Source organism: Pituophis catenifer, unplaced genomic scaffold (assembly GCF_029215685.1).
Source record: "Pituophis catenifer annectens isolate HBS135680 unplaced genomic scaffold, rPitCat1.0.hap2 SCAF_1, whole genome shotgun sequence".
Lineage (NCBI taxonomy): Eukaryota > Metazoa > Chordata > Lepidosauria > Squamata > Colubridae > Pituophis > Pituophis catenifer.
In genome coordinates this window covers 178,374,460-178,386,582 of record NW_027256881.1, presented here as the reverse complement: position 1 = coordinate 178,386,582, position 12,123 = coordinate 178,374,460, and the positions used below count along the sequence as shown (strand labels likewise).

The 12,123-nt window shown below is 37.5% G+C and overlaps 1 protein-coding gene across 1 annotated transcript in view; it reads left to right on the top strand.

Annotated features, from left to right (window-relative positions):
- Positions 1–12,123, top strand: part of PARD3B (par-3 family cell polarity regulator beta) — a 582,830-nt gene that overhangs the window by 280,944 nt on the left and 289,763 nt on the right. The window contains exon 16 of the mRNA XM_070933224.1: positions 4,251–4,295. Within this exon, the coding sequence (XP_070789325.1) occupies positions 4,251–4,295 (45 nt within the window). The remainder of the gene's footprint in view (positions 1–4,250; positions 4,296–12,123) is intronic.

Below are 12,123 nucleotides of genomic sequence, written 5' to 3'. Positions count from 1 at the left end.
GGAGGCTTGTATTCATTCAAGTTCAGTATGTACTTCCAGATGACATTTTAATCAAACATCCTGCTGTTCAAAATTAAATGTGTTAGTGCGACACAGTGAAACAATACTAAACAATAACAGGAGTTGAATAATCCCATGCTTATTTTATTGTTTGCTATGTATCCTTTTGCTTTGTTCACTCTTGCATGCACTTCATCATTAGAACAACAATTGATGACCTCCTTTTACCGGTCCATAATAGAAAGTGTCCTCACTTATTGCATTATGGTATGGCATGCCGGTCTGACAGCCGTGGATAGAAAAACATTACAAAGGTTGGTGAGCACAGCACAAAACATTGTGGGCTGTCCCCTGCTACCACTAGATGAGATCGCTAGGGCTCGCTGCCTTAGAAGAGTGAGGAAAATTCTTAGGGATGACTCTCACCCTGGTCATCATTTCCTTACCCTCCTACCATCGGGAAGGAGATATAGAAGTATAGCCAGCCGCACAAATAGGCTGAAGAACAGTTTTTATCTGTGGGCTGTCAGACTCCTGAATGAGAAATAACATCATAACTACGTAGTATGATGGACTGCAGGGCCGGCACAATGTGTAACATGTCCAAATTGGTGCAATAGGATCAAGTGTTTTGTTAATATGATTTATTGGATTAGGGATTTTCTGTGTTCACTGTGAGTTGTATTGTGTTGGGGGGTGGTGCACTGAGGGAGCTCAACCAATCTCATTGTACATATGTTGTGCACTGACAATAAAGATTTGAATTTGAATTTGAACAAAACATGGTTATGATCAAAGCACTGGAGTACTCTGGAATCAATGCACACCAATCTATCTAAAATAAAAGGTGTATAAAACAATGGTACGTGCAATAACTTTCTATGGTGTTGAGTGCTGGCCAACCACCAAATGAATTGAGAGCTCTGTACATGCCACGGAGATGTGCATGCTTCACTGGTTGTTAGGTGTTTCTTTTCTTGATCAGGTCAGCAATGACTCAGTACGTCAGCAAATGGGCATTGCACCAATATTTGAGAAGATGTAGGTGAAACACCTACAGTGATATGGTCATGTCCTACAAGCAGCACCCCACACTATTGCCTGCATCGCCTTCACTTTAACACAGATGGCAAGGGTCTGCATGGAAGGCTGAAGCAACAATGGCAAAGCAGAATAAATGGAGCCCAGTTGGACTCAGATCCTGCATTTGATCATGCAAGATGGTGTTTGTCGATCCCAAAGGATGATGATATAGTATATCCTTTTGCCATTTTCGCTCTTGAATATAGACTGTATAGAATAAGAGCCCCCTTTTTTCCTTGTTGCATTCTTCTCCAACCTCTGTTCACTCTTCAGTTTAGATTTTCTGCCTACAACTGTTTTAAGATGAAAGGAAGTAGTTTTTACTTAGATATGAGAAATGTTTCCTAATGATAAGAGCTGTTTAACAATAGGTCAGAGTAGCCTGAAATGTGGTGGAAGCTCTTTCATGGGAGGTCTTTAAGCAGAGGCTCAATGGATGTCTATTTGCCAGGGATGCTGAGGTAACCTGTCCGTTAGGACAGTCTTTCCTGGTAACTTTTCTATAATAGAATGCTGATCATTATGACCTGGAAACTGAGTGGAAGTGATAATGGCTATTACGGATTCCATTAGAAAGTGGATTATTAATGTTTTGTGGTATTTCATTGTGAGGGGATTAATCTGCTTCATTTAGTGTATGAGAAAGACATGCAGCAACAAAAGTGTAAAGGAAGAGGTATGCTAGCTTTCATTAGTTGTGCATTACTTAGAATGAAAAGCAGAGGTGTTATTAAAGAAAAAGAAAGTTTGTATTGTCCTGATAATAACAATAATGTGTGAGGAAGTGAGATAGTCCCGGCAAAATATAGTGTTATGAATTATAACATTGTGAAGACTTGTCTACATTTTGATTTTGCTGTATGCCCCTGGAATAAAGAATTTTATCCCCAACTCTTTATTACCTGTTTCAGAATAGATTTCTGCCAAGGGCTGATATATTATTTTAGATGGTTTGGAAAAAGATTTGCAGGTACTTAGATCCAAAGACATTTAACTGTATTCAGGAGATTTGACAGAGAGAGAGAGAAAATGTTACTTTTCAGTCATACATATAGCATTTGGATAACCTTGTTTTGTACTTTAAAAAGAATATAATAGCTATTCCAGTGACTACAGAATAAGTAATTCCTTGAGTGCTATTGTGAAGAGAGGAGAAGGAAAGAAGTATGCAATACAGTATCAAACAGTAGTTGCTATTCATCCTGCATAATCACACAAAATACATGCAAGCTCAAGTTCAAGACTCCTGAACTTCTAGACATTGGTTTCTTCTAATGATGATTCATTTAATGTACCAGGCTATCGAATCATAGCTTAACACTGGCTCTGATGTTTGTAAGAGCAAACAATTCACCAATTTCATCTATTGAACTTAGCTTGAAATAATAGAAGCTTTTGGTCTTCTTGCATGTAAGAATTTTATCTGTCGATTTTGTTGAGGTCTTCAAAATGAGTTCATATTTTTAGATAAAATAACATTAGCATTCCATGAAAGAGTTTCCATTAAAAATAAAACAGCTAAAATGTTTGCAAAAGGATGCATTTGAGCCATGATTTGACATGTTCTCTGTTACTATCCAACATCCTTAGATGTGGAAACACTGCAATGCAGAAATAAGAGCAACTGAAGTAATGTTATTGGCACAATCATTGACTTAAAATTAATTGATGGCACTATATCTTTATTATGCAGAAAGGGCTGTGTAAGGATAACATCCATCTGGAAAGCTAGCAACTGATTTTTCCCCTGACTAAAATACATTTAGATCAGGGAAAGTAATTTATTTAGATTCTTAAAAGCATGGAAGTTTTGGGGGGTTGTGGAAACATGGCCTTAGTTAATTAATTTGCTCTCTGTGAAGTGAAGTGCTTTTGGTACGCTTTATACAGATAGAAAATATTTCAAATTTTACTGAGATATTTGGGAAGGGAGTGGATAGATTTTCCATTGTCCAAATCTATTATATTAGAGCTCATATAAACTTCGTTTTCGAATCTCTCTCTGCAAAAAGAACAAACTATGAAAGAGAGAGAGAAAGGGGGGGCAATGTAGGGAGCCACCTTGAAAGTAATGAATGTATCTTGGTCTTCCAAATTTTTCATACTCAAAGCTTTTTGTTTGGGGATGCCTGCTGGTGGCATATTTTTGGAGGTTTGACTGACCATGCAAAAATAGATTTAAATCAATCTCTGCTCATAGTTTTACCTGAATATTATATTTCTAAAATAACTATTTCCATGTTAATGGCATCAAAACTGTTTGGAGACAGTGGGTTTTCCCTGTTGAATTGCTCTAGAATTTCTTGCCAATGGAAGCCTTCCTCCAAATGTGAATAGAAAACATATGTGTATATAGGATAAGGGGCATTCAATTCTGATTGGATCCACAGGAGTTTTCAAGGATTGAGTATGAATAGTACTCCCAGTTGTGGTTAAACAACAACAAAAATCGGGCATAAGATTAAGAAACATAATGCCCAATTTGGCTAAAAATGGTATTGGCAAAAACATGAATAATTTGTGGGGGTGGGTGGGTTTACATTTAAGATTGAAGTATATTATATACTTCAACCCCAGGGTCATGGCCCAATACCAGACTGCGGCCCATTCAGAACCAAACTGTGTGAGCAGCAGGCAACCGTACAGGGATGGGCAGCTCTACTTCTATGATTGGCAGGCGCTCACGTTTGCACTCACATGCAAAGCTCCATTTGCATGAGCGGTGGGCACTGGCACTCACACAGAACCATCCTCTCTCCCCCACCCCCTCAGATTCACCAATCTGGAAAGGTTGGGAACCGCTGTATTATATCACAAGTACATTTTATCATGCTTCCATTTTTGTGTATTGGAGTTACTTCTGTACAGAAATCCGACCTGCTTTCCACTGAAATTGGCTGAAAAAATACGTAGTATGATTGAAATATCATCTTTGCTCAAAAAATATTTGAAAAGTCCATGCCTATTTTTAACTTTAATTTAATTAGGGTTTCAAATCTGTTGCTATTTTATATTTATTGATGAATTAGACACCAAAAATAAAAACTTTGCTAACACAAGTGCATCTGCTTTGGAATATAATCTAGGATGTTACTGATGGTGTATGGTTTCTTCATTTAGGGCTGAATCTGATTTTTATGCACTTTCTTTTCCTTCCTTTTCTCTAGTGGCAGATGAAAGTAAAGTTGCCTTATTGACTGTTCAGAAACTAGGTAAGATTTGTTTCCCCCTTATTTTTACCATATTTTGCAATTAAAATATTATATAAAATATATAAAATAGAGAGTCACTTAATTCTATTCAGGGTGAATCTCTAATCTGTAATTAACCTTTTTTTCTGTTTCTAGGATATTGACTGAAAATTGAATAATTTGCAAAAGCAGCAATAATATGGCTTTTTAATTAGAAACAATTATGTGTGCCAAGTAAACAGAGGAAAACTAAAAATTTAAAAATTTAAGAGGAGGCTAGGGAGGAAAGGAAAATCTTTGCTTTTTGGGGGGTTATTTTTAGTGTATTATGTTAATGTTTTCATTTGTCAATATGAGTCAGCTGATTGGTATAGTTCATTCCAGCTATGTAGAATATAGTTTTTTCTGGATTTCCAAACCCATCTTTATCTTGACCTTCCTAGATTAGATAACATGCTTGTGTCAGTGTTGTGTAAATTTGTGTCACATTACATAAACTTGATTCCTTTTCCAGATTCAGCCCCAATTCTTTGCTTCAGAAACTCAGTTCCAAGCATAGGTCAGTTCCTAAATAAAACATTGAGTAACCTTACTTCACAGCAGCTATCACACAATGGATTTCCATCTGATCTGAAAAAATAGATTTTTTTAAATAAAAGATTTTTTAAAATCTTTTTTTTAATTGTGATGGTTATGTGTTGTTTCAAGTTCTAGACTGAAAGAATATAATTAAAATTTTGAGACCCAAAGCTTCAATTGCTCTTGACCCACATTTTATAATGGAATTCTGGATCACTGTAAATACTGCTTTGATTAGGGGAAAGCATTTGAAAGCCTTATATAAAGTCCTATTCTGCGTTATCTATTGTAGCATAATTTTGGAAGATGTTCCTATTTGAATTATGGGATGACTGTTATAAATGTTGAAAATTGTTTAGATTTCCTTCTCTAGAACTCCAAATCGTTCTCTCTGACAGAATAATAGAATAAAAGTTGTTTATTTCATTTATCCCAAAATATTGCATTTCTCCAAAAATAAGACTCGGTCTCATTTCACTGTCAGAGGCGTTCAGGAAAGGCCTCTGCAGCCGAGAAACGAGCTCTGATGGTGCCTTTGATGGTGGAACGGAGGACAGGGGGCACTTTGCAGGTCAATCTGGAGCTCTTTTATTGGCTGCAGAGACCTTTCCTGAAAGGCCTCTGATGGCAAAATGGAGGCTGGAAGCGACGTGTGTAAGTGGTGCCAAGTGGCCGCAGAAGAGGTGGGCTGGCAAGGTGAGGCAGGTGTCAAAGTGTGCGAGGCCTGGCTGCAAGGTAAGCACCTCCACCCCCCATCCCCACCCTAGGTTGATTTTTATCTGTGTGCCTCGCCCCACCCCATGCAACCAGGTATAATAGAGGGAGCAGGATCTTAACTAGGGCTTATTTTGGGGGGGGTAGGGGTTATACTGGGTGCACGTGTAAAATCAAGCTAGGGCTTATTTTTGGGATAGGTCTTATTTTTTGGGAAACACAGTATTACAAATGTGAAAATCTTTAATTATCTATTATTTAATTATTATCTATTGAATTATAACTAATAACCGCTCACAGTTTGTGTTGGCAGGGGGGCAGAGGTTGACCTCGAGGTGCCTTGCTTGGGGGATGCCGCAAGGGTCGGTCCTCTCGCCCCTTCTGTTCAACATTTATCTGAAGCCGCTGAGCGAGATCATCCGATGTTTTGGAGTGAGGGTACATCAGTATACTGATGATACTCAGCTGTACATCTCCACCCCAGACCACCCCAATGATGCCCTTGATGTGATGTCCCGCTGCCTGGAGGCCATGCGGGTCTGGATGGGGAGAAATAGGCTCAAACTCAACTCTTCCAAGACCGAGTGGCTGTGGCTTCCAGCGTCCCGGTATAATCAGCTGTTGCCATTGCTGTCTATAGGGGGTGAATCTTTACCCCCCACAGAGAGGGCTCGCAATCTGGGTGTCCTCCTGGACACATGGCTGTCTTTAGAAGAGCATATGATGGCCGTGGCCAGGGGGGCCTTCTATCAGGTTCACCTGTTCCGCCAGTTGCGTCCCTTTCTGGACCGGGATGCCTTGCGCACGGTCACTCACGCCCTTGTTACCTCTCGGCTGGACTACTGTAATGCTCTCTACATGGGGCTCCCCTTAAAGAGCATTCAGAGGCTCCAACTAGTCCAGAATGCAGCCACGCGGATGATTATAGGTGCAACCCGTTGCACTCATGTAACACCTCTCCTGCGCGAGCTGCACTGGCTCCCAGTGGTCTTCCGGGTGCGATTCAAGGTGCTTTAAAGCGCTCCATGGCTCAGGACCTGGATACCTATGAGACCGCCTTCTGCCACCGATAGCCTCCCACCGACCAGTTCGCTCCCACAGAGAGGGACTCCTCAGGGTGCCGTTGGCCAAACTATGTCGGCTGGCGACACCCAGGGGGAGAGCCTTCTCTGTGGGAGCTCCTGCCCTTTGGAACGAACTGCCCCCGGAAATACGCACAATCTCTGACCTCCGAGTTTTTCGCTGTGCCCTCAAGACCCTGCTCTTCCAACAGGCAGGGCTATCTTTGTAAAGGGGTTTTAAATTTGAAGTTTTAAATTTTTGCGTTTTTAATGAATCTTGGCCATAAATGTAATAATTTTAATAATTTTTAAATTTAATTGGGATTTGTATTGTGTTTTTTACTTGGCTGTGCACTGCCCTGAGTCCTTTGGGTGAGGGGCAGTATAGAAATAAAATTATCTATCTATCTATCTATCTATCTATCTATCTATCTATCTATCTATCTATCTATCTATCATGACCTAGGTTGTTCCCATAAACAGAATATCTTATATGGGGGGGAGGGAGTTCTACATATAAGTAGAAACTAAATTCAGTGTATTCTAGCACAAGTTTAGAAAACTATTTAATTTCTCTTGGAGTAAAAAGCTTTAGATTATTAATACCACAGTGAAAATCTCATAGATAAATATTTTAATGCCTTTTCTATTTAGCTTAGAAACCATATCCTTCTTTTAAAGGATATGTGGAAAGCAACCATTTTGAACAAACTTTGTTATATGTTTTGCGAAATTAAAAAATGAAGGCGACATTGTCTGCTTTAATAATCACGGTGATAATATATTGTGTATAATAAAGCTTTATTTAAACAAAGTAACTGCACTGTATCACTGACATTTTTAGTGAGATGCTTTTAGTCAATCCTTTTGGCATACAGCAATTTTCATTTCTATGGTAGAAGAATGTAATCTTTTTAATTTCTCCTACCCTGTAGTTCTTTCCTTTGCCTTCAGTGTACAAAAGATTATTTTTCTATTTGAAACTAAGAATCTCACCTGCTCTTGTCTTTCATCCGCCTCTCTGAAACCACTGCTAAATCTCTAGCTGAAAATCTTTCCAAAAAGTGACTCATCAGTTGGAAATTGTGCCCTGCTACTCAGGAGGCGGTTTGCAAACATAGCAGCTGCATTTTGTATGCCAAAAAATAAATGGGAGCCCTTCCTGTCAATCCATGTTGGAAAGAGGCCCACTGCAGTCATAATTGTTGGCAAGGAATTGTTTTCAAACCAAACAAGCTCTCATTTCCAATTTCCATACCTGGTCTATGGGTGAGGCCCTGGGTCTCTTTTACACTATTACAAGTAAACCTCAACCAGAGTCCAGCTGTGGTCTTTAGACAATATGATAATAAACACAGATGGATGTATAGGCAAGATAGATAAACAAACAAGCAGACAGAAATGGAAAATGCTGTTGTTCCTATCTCTCACCTCTTGCTTTAGACTACTCCACTGCTGTCTCAGTTTTGCCATGTCATCATCCCAGGTTATAAGCAAAAGCCTAGCTCTTCTTTTTCCCAAGTTCTAATTTAGCACTGTTTTTAACACAACACTCAAAGAAAACAAAACCCCCACAGAGATTCTGAATTCTGAACTAGCTATTGCTATTGCGTAAAGAAAAGGAATGGTGGTCTAAACTGGAGTTGCTGGCTTCTTGGCTTGGCCAAGATTTGACTTAAAGCTAAAAAATAACTTCCACGATAACTTTTAAAGGTTACATACAATCAGAAATAGATCCTTAGTAAAGCCAAGAGTTAATTTTTAAAATTATAAAGTTACCCACTGCCCAATTAGCTTGGGAGCAGCTGAGAAAGGGGGGAGACAAATGGTTTGCCAGAATGACCCTATTTCCCATTTCTCCCTATACAAAAAGTGTGATGAACTCCCAGCTACTAGATGTCAGTTAACAAAGGAAATGGAGCTGGTATGTCTGCAGATCTGGTCAAGAAGATCTATAGCTCCAACGAATCGTTTTGCAGAGTGAGATGGGTGGCATATAAATTTAATAAATTTGCCCCACTATAGTAGCCTGATAGAATATCAGGGGAACAGTTTAATCTTGACCACCAAATGAATGTAAAAAACACAATGAAATAAATGACAGGGTAAACAAAACAAAAGTATTTATTTTTTCCCATAAGCATCCATTCCCAGTCTTTTACACTTTCAGACAATACATCCAATGGGATGCAGCCAATGGGATTACACCAGAGTTCCTGTGTAATTTCAGAAACACTCAAACTCTACTTCTCACAGCTTTTCTGCTGAGTGTGTTTCAATAAGCCAGGTTTCAAATCAGATTTGGCAACAATGCCTATCTTAATTTAATTTGCTATAAATATACAGCTGTTATGGTGGTTATAATAGCATAGATTGGAAGGATTTATGTTCAAGCTATTGTTTGTATTGGGAAAATGCTGCCCTTTCCTCCCTTTTATGCAAAGTCACAAATGGGATTCCATTAGCCTCTAGCTATTTGCTTTATTTTCATTTTTCATATGGTTCTTTCTTATTATTTAATGCTTGGAACTCGTCTTAATATGTATTGACTGTCTGCTGAAGTCTCTGCTGACACAGCTCTTTAAAATGATGCAGTAGTGGAGAAAAGCTGATGAGTTCTTCTTTACGATCTTTGACGTATTAATTAGCAAAATGGACTAAAAAGAAGAAACCTTTCCCACTTTCCGTTTTAATTTTCTAAAACACATGTACATTGAGACTTCAAATGAAGAGTTGCAACAAAGGACTAATATATGTTGGGAAGTTTTACATTCTAGTAGATTAATACATTGATCTCTGCTGATTTGGGGATCCTGATGCTTACTACATCAGGCTTTTTTTCCCCAAAGGGTCTCCTCCTTTTGTAAAGTCACAAAGCTGTGTAGATCTCTGCTTATGAAACTATCCTGGAATCTATACAAGATTAATAGTTGAATTTTTGAGGTTCTAAAGTTGAAAATAACTCATGAAGTACTATTTGATATGTTCCTTTCACAGTGATTATCACCTGCATTATACAATGCTTCTACTACAATGCTCACAAGTGACTCATAAACAAAATAGCTGCTTCTGTGTTTCCCAGTAACTGGTTTCAGTGGCATATTGCTGTGATATTATTATTGCCTTGGTGAGATGGGCAGCATATAAATCTAATAATAAAATACTGAGGGCAGAATACAGCTTTATCTTCTGTAATTTTTTCTGATCCCTATTTTAAAGCTAAGAGTTGCATTGCCATTACTTATTGACTAATATCATGACCCAACTTGTGTGTTATATGAAGATTTTGTTTATTTGTTCGTTTGTTTGTTGTTTTTGGTTTAACTTGAAACCATTTTGACTCAGTCTTGTTGGATGACTCTATGTATTATAGAAAAAGAAAAAAAACCTGTCATTCCACAGCTGCAAATGTTATAAGCTTCTACTCTGTTTATATCTTCAGTATTTCTTTTTCCAGCACGATGCGTTCCCAAATCCTTTGGAATTTTCCTAGAGACCAGCTTCTCCTTCTTAGTAATAATTATGTCCCCCTCCCTTTTTTTATTCTTTTTTTCCAGTTCTCCAGTATTTTCTCTAAAAAGAAATGATGAAAACATTCCAATGTGAAGGAATTATACTTTTATAATCTTATATTTTTCTAATTGCCTCAAAGGTGCATTTACATTTCTAAAATAGTTAAATAGTTCTTGAAAAGACTGGGAAAGTAAAAAAAAAACCTATACTATCCAATGCCAGCTGAGAATGGCATTCTGCCTCAGGGAAGAATCAGTGATATTGACCAAGGTTCTTTCTCATGTATCTTTTCTCATTAGGCCAGGATTCCTAGAGATTCCTCAGGAGATGCTCCATTGGGTAGCCTGCCATCAACTTCTTATAAGTTACTACTGGGACAGAAAAAGAACTGGCAAACACTAAAATAATAAAATTGTATTAACTAATCCCAATGACAGCCCATTTTGTCCACCCGTGACTGGACAAAGGGAGTTTGGAAGTAGGATGGACATTGCTTTTATTGTTCTGATCTTTTCTATCTTAGAAGTAGCCTTATCGCTTATCACCTTGTCTAACTTTGTCATTGCCTTACTCTCTGGTATTAATCTCTTTATATCTCTGGCACACTGCCCATTAAGCCTAAAACAAGAAAACTATTTACTTCTTGCTGTGAGTCTCTCTGCATGCTGACTGATTTTAGCTTTGTCTTTGTAATATTTAACATTAATTCACATTTTTCACTTTTCATTTTTATTATCCTAATTAGCTTTTCTCAGTCTTCCTTACTTTGAACTAGTAAAGTTGTATTTCCTGCAAATGCAGATAGCTAGTGTTTTGATTTCAGCTGTTGATTCCTACAATCCTTACAGATATGGAGACAATATGCATCACTATCTTACTCCTTTTCTTATTCTGAACTATTCTGTTTTGTCAAATTCATTTTACATGATACTTCTTGGTCACTGTAAAGGTTCCTCAGAATAATCAGATGTTCTGGCATACTTAACAGTTTTAACAGATTTCATTTTCTGCCATAATCTCAGAATCAAAAGCTTTGCTGTATTCAACAAAGCAAATGGAACTTTCTTCTTAAATTATCATGATCTCTTCATTATCCATCTTACATTAGCTATCTAACTTCATTTTCCTTTGTCTTTTCTAAAATCTGTTTATTCATTTGACATTCCTTCCTCCATGTACGGGTCTTCTTCCATGTACGGCCATATTCTTCTTTGTAAAATCTTAAAGATGTGTGAGAAAATTCAGTAATTTGTTGATTTACCTATCTTGGTATAGATATGTACAAAGTATTTTCAATCTTTAGTTCACACATCTTTTTCCTTATTTGTTGATAATACGACAGTTAACACTTAAACTGCCTCTTTTCCCACAACATTATGGTAATTTCATATGCATTTCATCTTTCCTATTTTACGCTAGTCTATTACATGCTAATTGTTGTATTATCTATTGTCAGTATTAGTCATATCCTACTATTTATAGTAGAATTGATTCATGAATACGTTTTGCCTTTACAAATGTTTCCATCATCCTATAATCCCATTTGTAATGGAATTCAGAGTAATCTTTCTATCTCTCTTTCATTAGAGATGAAAGTATTAGATCTCTTCCATGATTATATATTGTGGAGTTGTTTTTAATTGCTTTGTTTATTTCGACTCTGCATGGGTTTGCTGTTATCTGCTCACTCGTTATGATTAGGAACAGCATACAAGCTGAAGCAAACAAGTAAAATGAACAAATTACTGTTGAATAACTTAGCTATAAATTGTCCTGTGGTTTTTTTTTTAATTTTTAAAAAATGTTCTTCATCTGTTCTTTCATACTTGACATTGAATATCTCTCCTCAGACACTTCATTGTCCTTTCTGCTGCTCCAAACTTTTGTTATCTTTTTTTAGCTACCATGATAACTTGTTCTGAAAATCACTTGCTGGCATCCCTGTTCTCTCAATCTAGAAAACTGACCAACCTTTGGCATGT